General features: G+C 39.8%; 1 protein-coding gene across 1 annotated transcript in view; it reads right to left on the reverse strand.

Annotated features, from left to right (window-relative positions):
- The window catches only part of EEF1E1 (eukaryotic translation elongation factor 1 epsilon 1), a 29,877-nt gene extending 22,028 nt beyond the window's left edge, over window positions 1-7,849 (reverse strand). The window contains exon 1 of the mRNA XM_079778428.1: window positions 7,724-7,849. Coding sequence (XP_079634554.1) covers window positions 7,724-7,810 — 87 coding nt within the window. The 5' untranslated portion in view covers window positions 7,811-7,849. The remainder of the gene's footprint in view (window positions 1-7,723) is intronic.
- Window positions 7,850-21,752: the final 13,903 nt, after the last annotated feature.

The raw sequence follows: 21,752 nt of genomic DNA on the forward strand, positions 1-21,752 counted from the left end.
AAATCACACAAGTTCAGGAAGCACAGAGTCCCAATCAATATGAATCTACACTAAGACACAACATAATTAAAAGAGACCCACACTAAGACACAACATAATTAAAATGGCAAAGGTTAAAGATAAAGAGAGAATCTTAAAGATAGCAAGCATGAACAAAAGTTAACTACAAGGGAGTTCCCATTAGACTGTCCTGATTTCTCAACAGAAACATTTCAAGCCAGAAGGGATTGGCATGAAGTATTCAAAGCAATGAGAAGCAAGGACTGAATCAAAGACTATATGAATGAAACCTATCATTTAAAATTGAAGGCGAAATAACGACTTTCCCAGACAAATAAAGGGCTAAAGGAGTACATTACCACCAAACCAGCATTGCAAGAAACATTAAAGGAAGTGCTGTAAGAAGAAAAAAACCAAGAGAGAGAGGAACATGGGTATAAAGAAAACAATGGCAATAAATAAGTATCTATCAATAACCTTAAATGTAAATGGATTAAATGCCCCAAAGACATAGGTAGCTGGATGGATAAGAAAACACAACACAGATATAACCCACTAGGGATGTCCCTTGTGTGGGTTATTTGGGTTCTCTGTTGCAATTGCTCTCTACAAGAGACCCGCCTCAGAACAAGACTCACACATGATGAAAGTGAAGGGATGGAAAAAAATTCTCCATGAAATGGAAACAAAAAATGCTGGGTAGCAATACCTATATCTGACAAAATAAACTTCAAAACAAAGGGCATAAAAAGATAAAGAATTATTAAAAGGATTGATCCAACAAGAAAATATAACCCTTGTAAAGATATATGCACCCACTATAGGAGCATTATATAATCCTCAACAAAATTGGATCCAGCAGTACATTAAACCGTATACACACACACACCACTCTTGGTAAACTACTTCAATGGAAAATCGACAGCAATGCAGTCATAATAGGGTACTTTAACAACCCACTGACATCAATGGATAGATCTTCCAGGCAAAAAAATCAACAAGGAAACAGTAACCTTAAATGACACACTAGATGGAATGGACATTTCATCCCAAAGCTGCAGGGTATACATTCTTCTCAAGTGCACAGAGAATACTCAAAGACAGACCACCAGTTAGGACAAGAAACAAGTCTTAACAAATTCAAGAAGACTGAAATCATATCAAGCATCTTCTTGGATCACAATGGCATGAAACTAGAAATCAACTACAGTAAAAAAAACAAAATTATTCAAACACATGCAGGCTAAATAGCATGTTATTAAACAATGAATTGGTTACTAATGAGATAAAGGAAGAAATCAAAAACTCCCTGGAAACAAACAAAAATAAACACACAAGAACCAAAAATCTATGGGAAATAGTGGAAACAGTTCTTAGAGGGAAGTTCACAGCATTACAGGCCTACCTCGAGAAACAAGAAATGAACAATATAACCCAACAAGTAAAAGAAATACAGAGCAAGAAGAAAAGCCCACAATAAGAAGAAAAGAAATAATAAAGATCAGAGAGGAAATAAATGAAATAGAGACTAAAAATAGTAATACAAAAGATCAATGAAACCAAGAGCTGGTTCTTTGAAAAGATAAATAAGGTTGATGAACCATTAGCCAGACTCATCAAGAAACAAAGAGGACCCAAATAAATCAAATCAGAAACAAAAATGATGAAGTAACAACTGACATCTCAGAAATAAAAAGGATTTTAAGAAAATACTATGAACTATATGTCAACAAACTGAACAACCTAAGAGAAATGGACAAATTCCTAGAATCATACAATCTTCCAAAATTCAATCAAGAAGAATCAGAAAACCTGAATAGACCAATAAAATATAATGAAATTAAAACAGTAATAAAAAAAACTCCCAGCAAACAAAAGTCCTGGACCAGACAGCTTTACAGGAGAGTTCTACCAAACTTGCAAAGAAGAACTAACACCTACCTTCTCAAACTATTCCAAAAAATTTAAGCTCTTTTTACAAAGTCACCATTATCCTAATTTCAAACTAGATAAAGATACTACAAGGAAAGAAAATTACATTATGGGCCAATGTCCTTGATGAACATAGATGCTAAAATCCTCAACAAAATTGGATCCAGCAGTACATTAAAAAGATCATACACCATTACAAAGTGGGATTTATCCCAGGGATGCAAGGCTGGTACAATATTCGCAAACCAATAAATGTGATGTATCACATAAACAAAATGAAGTTTAAAAAATCACATGATCATAGTAATAGATATAGAAAAGCATTCAACAAAATCCAGCACCCATTTTTGAGAAAAACTCAGCAAAGTGGTGCTAGAGGGATCATACCACAACATAATAAAGGCCATATATGACAAACCGAGAGCCAATATCATGTTCAATGGACAAAAATTAAAAGTGTTTCCCTTAAGATCAGAAACAAGACAAGGGTGTCACTTTCACCACTCTTATTCAACACTGTATTGGAAGTCTTAGCCACAGTGATCAGATGAGAAGAAAAAATAAAAGACATCCAAGTTGGAAAGGAGGAAGTAAAACTGTCATTATTTGCAGATGACATGATATTACACATAGAAAACCCTAAACGCAATCTATAGTGTCAACACAATCCTTATTAAAATGCTAATGGCATATTTCACAGATCTAGAACAAATATTATATGGAACCAAATTTATATGGAACCGAAAACAACCCCAAACAGCCACAACAATCTTAAAAGAACAAAGTTGGAGGAATCACAATACTGGACATCAAACTATACTATGAAGCCAATGTAATCAAAACAGCCTGATACTGGCACAAGAACAGGCATACAGATCAACAGAACAAAACAGAGACCCCAGAAATTGACTCATGCCTTTATGGTCAATCAACATTTGACAAAGGAGGCAAGCGCATACAATAGAGTAAAGACAGTGTATTCAATAAATGGTTTGGGAAAATTGGACAGGTACATGCAAAAAAATGAAATTAGACTACCAACTTATACCATGCACAAGAATAAACTCAAAATAGATAAGACTTAAATATAAGTTGCAAAACCATAAAAATCCTAGAAGAAATCATAGGCAGTAAAATCTCAGACATTTCACATAGCAGAATTTTCACTGATACATCTAGGGCAAGAGAAACAAAGAAAAAATAAACAAATGTGACTATGTCAAACTAAAAAGCTTCTGCATGGCAAAGGAAACCATCCTCAAAATGCAGAGGGAACCCACTCTATGGGAGAACATATCTGCCAATTATACATCTGATAATGGGTTAATTTCCAAAATATATTAAGAATTCATACAACTCAACAAAAGGAGGACAAACAAACCAATTAAAAAATGTGCAAAGGAGCAGAATAGACACTTCTACAAAGAGGACATACAAATGGCCAATATACATGAAAAAATGCTCAAAGGCACTAGTCATCAGAGAAATGCAAATTAAAACTACAATAAAGTATCACCTCACACCTGCCAGGATGGCTACCATCAATAAATCAACAAACAAGTGCTGGCAAGGATGTGAGGAAAAGGAAACCCTAGTGCACTGCTGGTAGGAATGCAGACTGGTGCAGCCACTGTGGAAAAGTATGGGATTTCATAAAAAAGTTAAAAATGGAACTGCCATTTGACCCAGTGATCCTACTTCTGGGAGTATATCCTATTTTAATATATTTTTATTGATTTCAGAGAGGAAGAGAGGTATAGAAACATCAAGGATGAGAGGGAATCATTGATTGGCTGTCTCCTGCAACGTTGGACTGAGCCCGCAACCCAGGCATATGCCCTTGACCAGAATCGAACCTGGGACCCTTCGGTTCACAGGCCGTCGTTCTATCCACTGAGCCAAATTGGCTAAGGCTGGGAGTATATCTTAAGAATCCCAAAACACCAATCAGAAAGAATATATATGCTCCTATGTTTATAGCAGCACAATTTACAATAATTAAGATCTGGAAACAGTCCAAGTGCCCACCAGTAGATGAGTGGATTAAAAAGCTGTGGTACATTTACACAATGGAATACTATGCAGCTTTAAAAAAGAAGGATCTCTTACTCTTTGAGACAGCATGGACCTGGAGATTATTATGCTAAGCGAAATAAGTCAGTCAGAGAAAGACGAGTATCACATGATCTCACTCATATGTGGCATCTAATGTACAAAATAAACTGACAAAATAGGTTGAGATGTGTGGAATACAATGACAGGTCACAGAGAGGAGTGTGGTAGAAGCGATGGGAAAAGGTTAACCAAAGAATATATATGCATATAGGCATAGCCCATGGACACAGGCAATAGTGTGGGGAAGGCCTGGGGTGGGATTGGGGCTGGGTGGAAGGGGGCAAAGGAGGAGAAAATGGGGGACAATTGTAATACTGCCAACAATAAATTTTTTAAAAAAGGTTTTACTTTAAAATACTAAACTATGTACTAAATTATGTAAATTAAAGTCAGGAAAATAGCAGTTATGTAATTTACATTTGATAAGAGATGTTTGATAATGATACTGGTAATAACTATATATGTACAAAATGTTTATAACTGTGTATATACAAAAAAGAAAGTGAAAATCCTAATAACACTGCATTAATTTTGATTATGTTTACCTATACCCTATTTTATTTTAGCAAGGTGAACATGCTTAAATAAACCTGACTTCCGTAATAACAAAAACAAGAAAGTTATAGTAACACTGAGTTCATGTTGCTATAATTAGAACCACCACATGGATCTAGGCTGGTTTTAGTGATATGTGATCTAATACACTTACCTATCTCATTAACTAGGTGCGGAGTGTGATGGTGACTTGGTTTTCATGGATAGCATATTCATCAATTCTGGAGTCATTTCAAGTGAGGTCACTCTTAAGTGTTGGTCCGCATTTCATATTTTTAAAAAATATTGCAAAATATAATTGGGGCTACTGAAAATAAAGTCAGCTTCAGATAATCATCTGAAAAATAATCCTACTTTTCATTTTTCCCCTGTAACAGCAATACTAAGGGTCAGATCGTAAGAAATTGCTAATTAGTGTAAATGTTCTTGATGCCCAACTAAGTAAAGCATTACAAAAAACTTAAAATGGAACATTTCACCCAAGGGGAAGACTATTATAAATAACAAGAATGCAATCTAAATGACCTATGCAAACCAAAAATGAATACATTCTTGGGAAGACTGCTGCTCTTTTCAGCCATGAAATAGTATCTTATACTCATCTAGTGATTTACACTTTTCAGGGAACTCTGATACTTACATTAAGTCAACAGGACTCTGTGAAGTATAAGGGGAGATTAGCATTTCATAGCTAGAGTCAAAGGTTACCCCTGAAAGTTAAAGGAAGTAACTCTCCACTTTCCACTTCCTCACCCACTACTAGTTAAGTTTTTGGGGAATCAAAAGTTATACATGGATTTTCAACTCCATGAGGGGTTGGTGCCCTAAACCTCCATATTGTTCAAAGGTCAACTGTATTTCCCATTCACTACTTACTTCTTGAATTCTCACTTTTGCCTTCACACTCAAATAAAACTACTACCTCGAAGATAACCCATACGTCCCTTAAAAATGTATTAAAAGAAAATATGGAATCCTCTGAAGGTGCTGGTAATGTTCCATTATTTGACTATGTGGTTACTTGGGTATGTTCACTGTGTGGTAACTCACTGAGAATTGTATACTTTTTCTGAATATACTAGAGGCCCGGTGCATGAAATTCGTGCACGGGGGTCTCTCAGCCCAACCTGCACCCTCTACAATCCAGGAGCTCTCAGGGGATGTCCTACTGATGGCTTAGGCCCACTCCCCGTGGTTCTCTGCTCTCTGCGGGCCTGGAGGTTTCGCTGCAGCCATGGAGATGAAGCCCGCATGCCCTGCTCTCCGCTTTCTGCCGGCCTCCCCATGCGCCATGTGAAGGAAGCCCCAATGCCCTGCAGTGTGCTCTGTCTGCCAGGCCTGGGGGCTTTGAGGACACCGACACACTAAGGAAGCCCCCATGCCCTGCTGTCCAGGCTCTGTTTGCAGGGCCTGGGGCTTCCCCGCTGCCACAGAAGCTGCCATGCCCTGCTGTCTGGGCACTGTCTGCAGGGCCTGGGGCTTCCCCGCTGCCACCGAAGCCTCCAGGACCTGCTGTCCGGGCTGTTTGCAGGGCCTGGGGCTTCCCCGCTGCTGCCGAAGCCTCCATGCCCTGCAGTCCTGGCCTGGCTCTGTTTGCAGGGCCTGGGGCTTCCCCGCTGCCACCGAAGCCTCCATGCCCTGCTGTCCCGGCCCGGCTCTGTTTGCAGGGCCTGGGGCTTCCCCGCTGCTGCCAAAGCCTCCATGCCCTGCTGTCCCGGCTCTGACTGCCGTGTCTGGGGGTGAATCAAAAACCCCTCCGGAGGCGGATCCAGCTTCGCTGCTCCTGCCGACAGGCTGGACACTCCAGCAGCGGAGCTGAGCGGACTGGGCGCCGCTATCTTGTGGCTATTGGGGCCGCCATTTTGTCACGGAGTGATGGTTAATTTGCATATTACTCTATTATTAGATAGGATGTTGAGCAGGGGAGGGGAGGAGAGGGAAGAAACCAAAGAACGTGCAAATGTTGAGTGTGTGTGTGGTGGGGGCGGGAGGGGGGGCAGATGACAATTTTAGAGAGAATTATTAGTAAAAATAAATTATGCAGAACCCCAGCATACTAACAAAAAAATCCCAGTTAGCTTGTCATCTAATCATCATCTTCCAAGACAGGTATGTAATCTTGTCCTCATTTTACAGATTAAAAACCAAGGTCACCAGGTTTGTAATGTCAGAGTCAGGGTTTGAATAAAATACAATTGGCTCCAAAGTCCATTCTCTTTAGTACAGAAATCTTACTTGCAATCAAGGCACACCTACCATTTTCACATTCATCTGAATGGTCTTCGATTAATCACTTTTAACGGCTACCTAAGTAATATGATGAACTATTCCCCTAGAGCTGGAGCTCTGAATTGTTTTCAGTATTCAATTATTATTGTTAATTCAGTTTTTAATTATTACTGATCATTATGATTATGTTTCAGAGAACGACTTGTTGGCTTACGCTGCCGATTGTCTTAAAAACAAACCCCAGACTGAATCTTATCACAAACCCTCATCCCTTCCCCAAACACATAAAGAGAAACTTCCAATAGCTGTCTTCTGCTAAAAGAAAGAAGGAAACCAGATTGAACCAAGACCCACTGTATCCGCTTCAACGTAGCACTATTCAGTACCGCGAGGAAAACAGCGGCAACGCTGGCGCTCAGCTGACAAAGCCAGCTTTCTGGGAGGGGGTGTCAGCTTCACCGACCACGCTGCACCCCCCAGGCCCCGCACAGGGCTCGGCGCCGGGCACGCGGTCAGCTCTCCGCAGCGGCTGCCTAACGATGAATGAAAGCTACTCTCCCAGCAACTGCGGTCACTGAGCGCACACGCTGAGCCTCCAGGCTGGTGTACCTATGGGCTCGGGGGGTTCTCTTCGCTGGGCCACAACCGGGTCACAACAATCGGCCAGAAGGAAGAGTTCGGGCCGAGCCCACAGGGGGCGGGTCCCTCGCCCGTTCCGGGAGCTCGGGCGGCAGGAAGAGACCCCGAGGCGCCACCAGCCCCGCGCGCGGACACGTGGGAGCTGAGGGCCGCCTCCTCCCTCCGCCGCCTCCGCCGGCCGGCCTGTCCTCCCTGGCTCCGCAGGCCCCGCTCCCGGCCAGCCCTTCCCTTCCGCGCCACCTCGGCTTCTCACCTGGCGCTCGCCCTGAGCGCTGTACTTGTTCCCTTTCCTCAGCCCCAGGGACTTCTCCAGCAGCGTCAACTCCGCGGCCGCCGCCATCTTTCAGTCTGAGCTCCCGGCAGGGGCGGGGCAGCAAGATCGCCGGCGTCGGCGGGGCGGGACGGCGCTGCACCAAACTCTCCGGCTATTGGCTGAACGCCGGGGGCGGAAGGCGCGCCTGCGCGCGGGAGGCGGGGCCAAGAGAGGGGGAGTGGGCGTGGTGTGAGACAGGTGGAGCGGGGCGGAGTCTCCGGGCCCGGGAGCTCCGCGGGGAGAACGGGAGCCAGCCTTTGGTTGCCAGGAGGCTGCATCTGCCACCTTCCAAATGGCAGGCTGTTTGACTGCAGAGTTAACTGGTTAACTGACACTTGTTATACATAGTTGAAACCGAAATTTACCTTAGTCTGGCTCAGGAATCTGAATTTAAAGGATCAAGTTGAAGAGCAAAGAGTTCACAGTCTGTTAGGGGTTTCCAACGTAAAGCGTTAATTATGGGGATTTTAATGGTTTAAATTAAATTATTTTAATTTTTCTTAGGTAAATCTACAGCTCAATAGTAGCAGTAGAATATAAATTTAAAGATAATTTATAGAGCACTGGGTAGTTAGTATCAAGTGATTCCTATAGCCGCTCCCCCCCCCAAAAAAATCAGCCATTAGTAGTTTTAAGGGTCTTTATTAGCAATACCAGAAAGACAGTGATATGATTTATGTAGCTTTTGTTATGTAAGTAAGCAGTGCACATGACATTTCCCCCTTAAGTTGCTATATTTTTGTATTTCAAAATAGAAAATGGGCAGTATATGTTGAAGGCTTGAATATTTACAAAAGATTTCTGGGAAAAAAAATTCTACATCGCAGAATGAATAAACAAAATGTGTATTAGTTCGAGAAAAATTGAAATTCCCTTTTCATTATATTTCTCCTGCTGCCAGTATTCTGGGTTAGGAAAGATGTCACACAGTACAATATTCCCCTGTAAGCTTCTGTATTTCTCATTTAGTAATGAACTACCTAAAAGTGATAACTTTTTTGGATTAATATTGAGTAAATGGGTGGAATATCACTTTTAATTTATGTTTTTTGGGTTATTGAAAATAGATTTTGTAATTAAAAAGAAACTTTGTTTGATTTAATGTATTTTCAAGCTTCTTTCTTCCCTACAAGTCCTGAAGTTTTTTAGCCCGGAATTTCCTTTTCTTCTCTGGTATTCATACGTTTGTTTTGGATGTTTATGACTAGGAAAATAAAATTGGTTGACCACTCCAACACTTCTGAGATGAAAAGGAACGGAGGTGATACCACATGAAAAGAGGCAAATTTAAACTGGGTTTCAGGAGCCAGAGATTATTCAACAGTAGCTAATTTTGTCACTCTAGGTAGGCAGTTAACCCCATTGGGACTCAGTTTCCCCCAAATCACCCAGTGGGCTTTGATTTGGTGTTCTCTCTTTTTCCTTTTAGTGTTGAGATTCTGTCTTTTAATATTTAAAGTGAACATGTATTTTCGTATACTTTTGCCTTCAAGTGGACATACATTTTTGTACTATTGATGTAATTTTGTAATTATAATCTTGTAATGTAACTGTACTACTAATTCAATTTTGTATAGTTGGCTAGAAGGGCTTTTTGTTGTGGACAACTGTGGTATATATATATATATATATATATATATATATATATATATATAGTGGCTTGCCTGCTTTAAACAGAATTTATGGATGGCCATAGAGAGAGGTGTCTAGGTGTCTCTGTCATACTCTCTATACTAATACCAATAGACGAGAAAGAGGATCAGAAGAGCTTCATGTACAGATGCTTAGAAGGGCCCTATAGTTGTTTTAATGCTCTGCTTTTGCCATCTTAAAATTCTTAACAGTGTTTTAAAAATGGGGCCTGCATTTTCATTTTGCACTAGACCTCATGAGAAGAAAGGGAATCATAAAGATCAGAGTATAAATGCAATTGATTCTAAAATAACAATACAAAAGATCAATGAAACCAAGGGCTGGTTCTTTGAAAAGATAAACATGATTGACAAACCTTTAGCCAAACTCATGAAGGAAAAAAAGAAGGAGAGGACCCAAATAAATATAATCAGAAATGGAAAAAGAGAAGTAACAACTGACTCCATAGGAATACATGGGATTGTAAAAAAGTATTACAAATAACTATATGCCAATAAATTAGACAATCTGGACAAAATGTATACATTTCTAGAAACATACAACCTTCCAAAACTGAATCAGGAAGAATCAGAAAATCTGAATAAACTAATTAAAACTAATGAAATTGAAGCAGTAATAAGAAAACTGACAGTAAACAAAAGTCCTGGACCAGATAGCTTTTCAGGTGAATTTTCCCAAACATTCAAAGAAGAACCAGCATCTATCCTCAAACTATTCCAAAAAATTCAAGAGGAGGAAAGACTCCCATGCTCATTTTATGAGGCCAGCATTATCCTAATTCCAAAACCAGATAAGGACACTTCAAAGAAAGAAAAGTATAGGCAATATCCCTGATGAAAATAAATGGTAAAATCCTCAACAAAATATTAGCAAACAAGATCTGATGATACATTAAAAAGATCATACACCATGCTCAAGTGAATTTTATTTCAGGGATGCAAGGTGATATTATCTACAAATCAATAAATGTGATATACCACATAGACAAAATGAAGGATAAAAATTACATTATTATATCAATAGAAGCAAAAAAAGCATTTGATAAAATCTAGCACTAATCCTATATAATAAAGAGGTAATATGCAAATTGACTATCACTCCAACACACAAGATGGCTGCCACAAGATGGCCGGCAGAGGAGGGCAGTTGTGGGCGATCAGGTCAGCAGGGGAGGGCAGCTGGGAGGGACTAGGCCTGCAAGGGAGGGCAGTTGGGGGTGATCAGGCCTGCAGGGGAGGACAGTTGGGGGTTACCAGGCCAGCAGGGGAGGACAGTTAAGGGCAATCAGGCTGGCAGGGGAGCAGTTAGGGTCGATCAGGCTGGCAGGGGAGTGGTTAGGGGGTGATCAGGCTGGCAGGCAGAAGTAGTTAGGGGCAATCAGGCAGGTGAGCGGTTGGGAGCCAGCAGTCCTGGATTGTGAGAGGGATGTCCCAGATTGGAGAGGGTGCAGGCTGGGCTGAGGGACACCCCGCCTCATGCATGAATTTCATGCACCAGGCCTCTAGTTTATAATAAAAACCCTCAGCAAAGTGGGATAGAGAGAATATACCTCATATGGCCATATATGACAAAACCACCACCAACATCATACTCAATGGGCAATAACTAAAAGTGTTTCTTTTAAGATCGGGAACAAGACAGGATGCCTACGTTCATCACTCTAATTCAACATAGTACTAGAAGTCCTAGCTAAGGCAATCAGACAAGAAGAAGATATAAATGACACTCAAAATGGAAAAGAATAAATAAAACTGTCATTATTTGCAGATGACATGATACTATATATAGAGAACCCTAAAGATTCCACCTAAAAACTACTAGAACTGATAAATGAATTCAATAAAGTAGCAGGATACAAAATAAATACCCAGAAATCAGTTGTATTTTTTACACCAATAATAAAAGGAAACTAAGAAAACAATCCCATTTACAATTGCATAAATAACTCCCTCAGAATAAATGTAACCTAGGATTTAAAAGACCTGTACTTATAGAAAACTATAAGACACTGAAGAAAGAAATTGAAGAAGATACAAATCAGTGGAAGCATATACTTTATGGATAGGAAGAATTAACATCGTTAAAATGTCCACACTACCCAATGCAATCTATAGATAAAACGCAATTCCTATCAAGATACCAATAGCATATTTTATAGAACTGGAACAAATATTCAAAAAATTTATATGGAACCATAAAAGACCCTGAATAGCCTCTGCAATCTTTAGAAAGAAGAACAATATTCAAGGAATCATGTTACCTGTTATCAAATTATAATAAAAGGTCACAGTAATAAAACAACATGGCATTGGCATAAAAACAGACATATAGATCAATGGAACAGAATAGCAAGCCCAGAAATAAACCGACTCCTTCATGGTCAGCTAATATTTGACAAAATAGGCAAGAGCATACAATGTGGTAAACATAGTCTATTCAATAAATGGTGTTGAGAAAATTGGACAGATATCTGCAAAAATATAGACCACCTTCTTACAGCATACACAAGAATAAACGCAAAATGGATCAAAGACTTAAATGTTAGACTTGAAACCACAAAAATCCTAGAAGAAAACATAGTCAGTAAAATCTCAGACATTTCTTGTTGCAATATATATATATATATATATATATATATATATATATATATATATATATAAAATCATCTCAGGCAAAGGAAACAAAAGAAAAAACAAACAAATGGGACTACATCAAAATAAAAAGGTTTTGCATGGCAAAGGAAATGATCAACAAAATGAAAAGACAATTCACTGAATGGGAGAACATGTTCACCAATGATATATCTGATGAGGGGTTAATATCTAAAATTTATAAAGAACTTATACAACCTCAACACTAAAAAAAACAAGCAATCCAATTTAAAAATGGGCAAAAGACCTGGATAGACACTTCTCCATGGTGTATATACAGATGACCAATAGATATGAAAAGATGCTCAACATCACTAATTATCAGAGAAATGCAGATTAAAATCACAATAATATATCATCTCACACCTGTCAGAATGGGTATCATCAATAAATCAATGAACAAGTGGTGGTGAGGATGTGGAGAAAAGGGAGCCCTCATGCACTGTTGGTGGAAATACAGACTGGTGCAGCCACTATGGAAAGCAGTATAGAGATTCTTAAAAAAATTAAAAATGGAATTGCCTCAAGATCCAGTGATTCCACTTCTGGGAATATATCTGAAGAAACTCAAAACCCCAATTTGAAAGAATATATTTACCCCTATGTTCATTGCTGCGTTATTTACAATAGCCAAAACCTGGAAACAGCCTAAGTGCCCATCAGTAGATGAGTGGATCAAAAAGCCATGGTGCATTTACCCAATGCAATACTACTAAGCCGTAAGAAGAAGGAAATCTTACCTTTTGTGACAGCATGGATGGACCTGGAGAGCATTATGCTAAGTGAAATAAGCCAGTCAGCAAAAGACAAATACTATATGATTTCACTTACATGTGGAATCTAATGAACAAAATAAATAAAATAGAAACATATTCTCATAGATACAGAGAACAAACTGATAGCTGTCAGAGGGGAGGGGTTGGGGGGGGGACAAATGAAAAAAGTGAAGGGATAAAGAAAAAACACACATCCTAAAACCCAAAACCCTCATAAATACAGATAACAGTATGGTGAATTCAAGAGGTAGAGGAGGGTAGGGTGTGTTCGAAGAGGGTAATTGGTGACAGAAGGAGACTTGACTTTGGGTGATGGACACAGAATACAGTATATAGATGATGTATTACAGATTTGTACACCTGAAACATATACTTTTATTAAGCAATGCCACCCTAAGAAATTCAATTTAAAAAAAATTTTTTTAGCATAAGTTGTATCATTCTGTCTTCATAGCAGTAATGGGAGATGCATGGCCTCCAGGTATCATTCAGGGCTTTGGATGCAAACAACAATATCTACTTTGATTAATTTAAGTAGATTAGGAATATTCAGTATTAAAGAATTTTAGTAAGTTCACAATAATGTTAGGAAGACTGGCGAAACAATCTCAATGCTAGGGTTCCCAAACCAAGCTGGAGAATTGATTTACTTAGGAAACTGCTACCACTGATGTCATGGCTACAAAGTACAAACATTAGAAATTAGATTTTACTGCCACTCCGACGAATACCATTTTACTATGACGAATACCATTTCGGCATCAGAAACATGATCTTTATTATTATGTTTTTAATCCCCATTTGAGGATATGTTTTTATTGGTTTTTAGAGAGAGAGAGGAAGGGAGAGAAACAGATAGAGACAGGGAGGGAGGAAGAGAGAGAGAGAAAAAGAGAGAAACATCGATATGAGAGAGAAACGTTGATTGGCTGCTTCCCGCATGATCCCTGACCAGAGCTAGAACCCACTATCTAGGTATGTTCCCTGACCTGAAATCGAACCCACAACCTTTTGGTGCGCAGGATTAGGTTCCAACAAACCAAGCCACCGGCCAGGGCAGGAACTTGACCTTTAACTCATTGGGAAACTGCTCCTCTCCCACTGTTGCCTTTGGAAGCTGGATGCCCTGGAGTACTAGCTATTCCAGTACACATGGCAGCTCCATGCAGTGTGCTTCTCAACATTGCTCAACTCTGAATCAAAATGTGTGACTGGGCAAACTTTTAGTCGCTTGTAAGGTAACCTGGGAAATTGAGTTTTGACTTCTATATTTGCAGGACCTTGTTTATGTATTTACCTCTAGTACCAGGACTAATGATTGCAATAAAGGAGCTGCACATTATGCAGTGCTTGTCTGCGCTGCATTGTAGAAACAATAACAAAAATGTATAACTATCAAAAACTATCATTATTTGTATAACTATCAAATATCAGGGTGAGCATATGGAAATGAAAACAGCTTGCTGATGGTTTTAATTAGGAAAAAAGCTATTATTTCAAATTAGATGCTGAAGGAGCAGGAGGGAAGGATTAAAAAAGAATTCTAGCTAATTCCAATATTGTTTATAATAGGTAACTGGTAGGCAGTAACCAAAAGAAGAGGGGATTAAGGTTATTACATAAAACATTATTCTAAAGGTAACCTTAGAATAAAAATATGAACTTTCCTAAACATCAAAAGAGAGATTGCAAACAAAACAGACCACATAAGTGGATGACTATATGTTTGTCTGTATGAGTATATATAATTTATATTGCATGAATCAATATGAAAGAATTGAAGTACACTTTACAGATTATATGAATAAATATATATAGGTTTAAATGACTTATAAAAATAAAATAATTTTGAATTAGCTAACAAAGCAAAATTCATATTATGTTGTTTAGAGGAGCACACCCAAAACAATACAAAGGGCCTTTTATAATGCTAAAGGCTACAATATGGGGTGAAGATAAAATAGTGATTAATATTTGTCAATAACATTACAAAATTTTCACTAAAGCAGATACAACAGGGAGATGCTAGGAGAAATAGAAACCCAGTAATAATAGGAGCCTTTCATATATCTCTCTCAATCTTAAAGCCAATGAACAAATAACAAACAAATAGGAAGAATATAGAAAATCTAGACAGGATAATCAATAGTATAGAACATGTTCTTACATACGGATGTCTGAAACTTAATAAATAGATTTCTCTACCTTCTGTATTACTTTCCTAAGGTTGTTGTGACAACTTCCCACAATCTTGGTGGCTTAAAACAACAGAAATTTATTCTTTCATGTCCCGGAGGCTAGAAGTCCCAAATCAGTTTCATTGGACCAAAAGCAAAGAACAGCAGAGCTGCATCTTTCCAGTGCTCAAGGGCAGCACCTTCAAATCTCTGTTCTGTCTTTGCACAGCCTTCTCCTTTGTGTGCCAAAGCTCCCTCAGCTCTCTCTTAGAAAGACACTGTGATTGCATTTAGGGCCCAACTGAGTAATGTCCCATCTACAAATTCTTAACTTAATCATATCTGAGAAGACCCTTTTTCCTTATGAAGTGATATTTCCAGATTCTAGGGATTAGCACCTGATGCATTTGGGACCATTGTCAGCCTACCATACCTTCATTTTGAGTGCACATGATTTCATGAAAATTGTAGCTTAGGTTACAAAAAACAAAAAACAAAAAAAAACAAAACAACAAAAAAACTCCCCCAAACATTTTAAAAGTAAATAAATTCTAAAGAATAAAAAGAACTAAAACATGACTCTTTGATCACAATGAAATAAAATCAGTAACTAATAATAAAGTAAAAATTTGAAAAGGTTTTTTTAGAAATGTAACAATAGTCTCATAAACAACTCTTGGATCAAAGAGGAAACACAGGCTGAAACTGCAGAATAACTTAAATCTGAGAGACAGTTATCAGAGGACGATTCATACTGTGATATTCTTATAGTATTAACAAAAATGAAAAATAACTTAAAATAAAACTATAATCTACATAAAGAAGTTAAAAATAAGTAAAAGAAAGCAGAAGGAAAGAAGTAATAAGGATAAAAGCAATGTGTAAGAAAACAACAACAACAAAAGAATAGAACTATATTTACATTCAAATTACAAAAATTGAAAAATTAGCTAAATAAACCACAAACTACTATATGTAGTGAGAAAACATAAACACAAAAATTGAAAGTGGCAAGAGGGAAAAATCTACCATAGTGAAGAGAATTTTATTTTGTACAAGATTCTGTGAATGTGTAAACTTAAGTGAAGTTTTCCAGAAAAAATTTTCTGATTTTTTTTTCTTAAGTGAAATAAGCTAGTCCGAGCAAGACAAGTATCACATGACTTCACTTATTTGTGGAATATAATGAACAAAATAAACTGATAAACAAAATAGATCCAGAGACATGGAAGCATGAAACAATCTCAGAGGGAAGGGGGGAAGGAGGAGCGAAAGAGATTAACCAAAGAATTTTATGCATACTAGAGGCCCCGTGCAGGGATTCATGCACATTGAAAGGAAATTAATTAGAAGGTGGCTGGCGGGGCAGGACTGGGCGAGATGGGCCAGACACACCCTGGAGCCAACCTCCTGTGGTCCCTCCCCAGCTGGCCACACCTGAGGCTTGAAGGGTGGGTGTCTGCAGAGTAGCAGGGTCCCTCTGGTAGGTGGGGTCCCTCGGCCTGGCCTGCGGGGATCGGCTGAAACCGGCAGTCTGATATCCCCTGAGGGGTCCTGGAGTGCGAGAGGGCACTCTGCAAAGTTGCTGTTGCCCAGCAGCTCCTGTGTTGAGTGTCTGCTCCCTGGTGGTCAGTGTGCGTCATACTGGCTGGTCAGCTGGTTGGCCGGTCGGTTGGTCACTTAGCCTTTTATATATATAGATGTGTGTAACCCATGGACACAGACAATAGTGCGGTAGGCCTAGAGGGGGGAATGGGGGGCTCAGATGCTGGGTAGAGGGGGGTCAAAGAGGAAAAAAACGGGACACATGTAATACTTTCAACAATAATGATACATTTTTTAAAAATGCAACTTAATGCGAAAAAAATGGAGTTGGGAAGACCTGAAGGGAGCTCTCATGCACTCCTCCTCCTCCTCCTAGTTCACAGACCTCAACAGGAAGAAGCTTGCTTTACTATCCCAGCAGGAAGAGTGAGGTTTAAAACTTGGAAATTTGTTTTACAGAGAGTAAAACATTGATCCCTAACCCTGTCAACAATTTCTCCAAATAAGGAAACTACAGAACAATCTCAATTCTAAATATAAATGTAAAAATCATAAATAAAATATTAGTAAACTAGAGGCCCAGTGCACTAAATTCGTGCACGGGGTGTGTGTCCCTCAGCCCAGCCTGCACCCTTTCCAATCCAGGACTGCTGGCTCCCAACTGCTCACCTGCCTGCCTTCCTGATTGCCCCCTAACCGCTTCTGCCTGCCAGCCTGATCACCCCCTAACCACTCCCCTGCCAGCCTGATTGCCCCCAACTGCCCTCTCCTGCAGGCCTGGGTTCCCCCCAATTGCCCTCCCCTACTGGCCATCTTGTGTCCACATGGGGGCAGCCATCTTTGACCACATGGGGGCAGCCATCTTGTGTGTTGGAGTGATGGTCAATTTGCATATTACTCTTTTATTAGATAGGATAGAGGCCTGGTGCACAGATGGGGATGGAGGCCAGCTGGTTTTCCCTGAAGTGTGTCCCGGATCAGGGTGGGGGTTCCCTTGGGGCATGGGGTGGCCTGGGCGAGGGGCCTGTGGTGGTTTGCAGGCTGGCCACACCCCCCGGTGACCCAAGGATAGTCCAGGGCCTGCTGGAAGCAGGTATCTGGGATTTATTTATCTTCTATAATTGAAACCTTTTAGCCTTGAGCGGAGGCCAGGGCAGGCCAGGGTGGGTGGGAAGCTTGGCTTCCTTCATTGCTGAGGGCAACCCAAGCCTCCTGCTGCTCCAGCTCTGTGGCCGCTGCCATATTTGTTGGGTTAATTTGCATACTAGCTCCTGATTGGCTGGTGGGCATGGCTTGATGGCATAGCAGAGGTACTGTCAATTTGCATGTTTCTCTTTTATTAGATAGGATAGACCCTAATAGCACATTAAAAATAATAGGTAATGAGTAAGTTAATTTATTTTAATAATGCTAGGGTGGTTCAACATTCAGAAATCTGTTATAAAATCCATCATATTAATACAGCTAAGGAGAATAAATTCTATAATCATATCCACAGGCTCAGAAAAGTCATTTGACATTACTTAATACTCATTCACATACTAGTATAGAACACTCAATAAAATAGCAATATAAATATATGTATGTAAATTCCAAAGTCTGAAAGGTAGTGGTTTATTTTTTATTTAATGAGAAAACATTAGAGGCTTTCCTGTTAAAGTGAGGGATAAGGTAAGAATGCTCACCATCTCCCCTACTTTGTAACATTGTGTTCAAAGGTTTTAGCCAACACACTTAGATGAGAGAAAGTAATTAGAGGCATGCAAATGGAAATGAGAGATCAGTTATCTCTGTTTGTAGATAATATGACTTCATATCTTGAAAATTCAAAAGAATTAATGGAAAAACTAAAAACAATAAGAGAATTTATCAAAGCATCAGATTATAATATTAACATTAAAAAATAAAGTTAGAAGTTATAATTAGAGAAGACCCCATTTATATTAAATATTTAAAAAACCAGATGTAAATATAATAAGAGGTGTTAGTTACATGAATAAATATATAAAAAACAAAAGGCTGCAAAGTATATTTGAGCATGCCATATTGCTGTCAATCCTCTCTAAATTAATTTATAAATTAGCAAATTTTAATAAAAAGTCACGTGTGTGTGTGTGTGTGTGTGTGTGTGTGTGTGTGTATGGAGACTGGAGACAATAAGAGGTTCATTTGGAAGAACAGACAAGCAAGAAATGCTATAAAAATTCTTTAGGTTAAAAAAGCAATGGAAGGTGTGGGTTGGGAGAACCCTTTAAGATTTATTTATCTTTAGGATTTATTTATCTTCTATAATTGAAACTTTGCAGCCTTGAGCGGAGCCAAGCCTCCTTCTTGCTCTGTGGCCGCAGCCATTTTTGTTGGGATTTATTTATCTTCTATAATTGAAACTTTGTAGCCTTAAGTGGAGGCCAAGGCAGGCCAGGGCTGCGGAAACTTGGCTTCCTCCATCGCCGGGGGCAACTCAAGCCTCCTGCTCTCTCCAGCTCCGTGACTGCCGCCATTTGTGTTCGGATTTGTCTTCTATAATTGAAACTTTGTAGCCTTAAGCAGAGGCCTGGGCTGGCCAGGGTGTGAGGAAAGCTTGGCTTCCTCCATTGCCGGGGAAACCCAAGCCTCCTGCTCTCTCCGTGGCCGCAGCCATTTTGGTTGGGTTAATTTGCATACTAGCTCCTGATTTGCTGGTGGGCATGGCTTGTGGGTGTAGTGGAGGTTTGGTCAATTTGCATATTACTATTTTATTAGATAGGATTGTTCACATCACAAAAGTAGAGACCAATATACATAATGTGCTTCTGAAAGAGGTACACATCACCACCGCTGAGGAGACTGGTTGAATAAATCTTGCCATTGAACCTGAATCTGATCAAGCCTTTTGATCTAAGAACCAATTTACAACACATACAAGTGAGAACCAGGAACATGTTAAGTGACACCATGAAGAACCAATCAACAAATTCTAGACCACAGAAAACTCCATAGGACAAATAATCTATTTCAATAAATAAATTGCAAAGAAAAAAGAAAGAGAGGGGTAAAGTGGAACTTATACATTTAAAGAGTTATAAGGACAATTGTGAGGTTGCAATCAAGCAATTGCAAGGTTGCTGGTCAGCCATGACAGTGGCAGCTATGTACCATACTTCATTTTGTGTATCAGGGATATTAAATTACTTGCCCAAATTCACAAAGCTAATAGATATATGCATGAATCACCTGTGAGTTTTAAAAATGCAGATGTCATGCAATACTCCTGGATATTCTGATTTATTTTGTCTGGGGTGGGACCAGGCATTGGTATTTTAAAAAATTCCCAGGTGATTCTAATGTGCAGCTGGGGTTGAGACCCCCTTTTATAGATGGCGGATCTGAGATTTCAACTCAGCTTTCTGGTTCTCAAGCCCACACACTTCTAACTTCGTACTGTCTCCTTTGTCTGCTGTCATGCTGAGTGGATGCATGTTCTTCTTCACTCTATAGTAGGCATAAGAAAGAGGGGAAAGGTATTTTAATCAAAATAATCAATAAATGTAATTTAAAGAAATATATTTTTATTGATTTCAGAGAGGAAGAGAGAGGGAGAGAGAGAGATAGAAACACCAATGATGAGAGAGAATCATTGATCGGCTGCCTCCTGCATGTTCCACACTGGGGATCAAGCCCACAACCCAGACATGTGCCCTGACCCGAAATCAAACCATGACCTCCTTTGATCATAGGTCGATGTTCAACCACTGAGCGTCTTAACAAGACAGCCTTACTTATAATAAAAATAACTTGATGATTTGATTTTATCAAACAGAACACTAATCTGCTGTTATCATAGTCAAGTTGAAAACCACAGTACTGTAGGATACAAATTAAATGTCAGATTAAATTAATTTGGCAAATGGAACAGGCACTGACTGACTTTCCTCTTTGCGGCAGGCCTGACAGCTTTCTGTATGTCATGTGGGCATCTGCTAAAATGAGCTACACATGCCAGGAACTGTTACTGTATCAGATTGCTCTTAGCGGGGCCTATTTGAAAATTTTCAATTTTAGGAGAGCTTAACTTTCTCTTTCAGAACATGTTTAAGCGACATCAACTGTGCAGTAAATAAGGTGATGTAGGTGCTACGTGCACTTTTTTTTCTATGTCACAGGCACTCCTCACATCTACATGTGTCCTGCATTTATGGTGTGCATCAAGCCATCACCGCGTGCCAGGCACTGAGCTGAACACATTGATGAGCAACACTCCCATCCAGTTTACAGTGTCTTGAGGGAAGAGACTTAAAAACAGACAAGTAGAATTGTGTGATAGGCAATGAGCAGGAAATAGAGAGAAAGGTAAGAATGCACAGAGGGGCACTTAATCTGGAACTAGGGAGGTCAGGGACGGTTACTATGAGGTCATGGTGTCCAGGCTGAGATTTGAAGGCTGAAAAGGAGTTGGTTAGGTGTGAGGTAAAATGGAGTGGTGTTAGAGGGGGTGGGAGGTGTCCGAGTTGTGAGAATTGCACGTGCAAAGGCTATGAGGTGAGGAGAGTATGATTCCTTGTGGGATCTGCTCAGGGTGAAAAGGTGAGAGGCTGGACAGGTAAGCAGATTCTGGATCAGAAGGGCCTGTAACCTGCTTCAAAAGGTCTTTACTCCAAAGTCCCTCAGACACCTCAAACTCAGCATGTCTGAGCTGAACTCTATTTTCTCTTATGCCTTTTCCCCAGATCTGTCCTTTCTCTCCTCCTCCCCATCTCAGTGAATCACATTCAAACACTAGCCCCAGTCACAAGTCCAGGTGCCCTCCGGGACTCTTCCCTCTTTCACATCCCATATGCAGGCAACAGAGAGTTGATTCAAGCCCCGTGGGAAGACCGGCTGAAAGTCTTTACACTGGATTTGTATTTGGGCTCAGACTGTCTACTCCTCGAAATCTGCCCTTTATCCTCATTGCTCATGCCTGAGCACAAACACCATCATAGACCATCTGAAATTCTTTTAAAAAATATATATTTTTATTGATTTCAGAGACGAAGGGAGAGGGAGAGAGAGATGGAAACATCAACGATGAGAGAGAATCATTGATAGGCTGCCTCCTGCATGTCCCCTACTGGGGATCGAGCCCACAACCCAGGCATGTGCCCTTGACCAGAATCGAACCTGAGACCCTTCAGTCCACAGGCCAATG

The sequence above is a fragment of the Cnephaeus nilssonii genome (genome assembly GCF_951640355.1).
Source record: "Cnephaeus nilssonii genome assembly, chromosome: 7".
NCBI classification, from domain to species: domain Eukaryota; kingdom Metazoa; phylum Chordata; class Mammalia; order Chiroptera; family Vespertilionidae; genus Cnephaeus; species Cnephaeus nilssonii.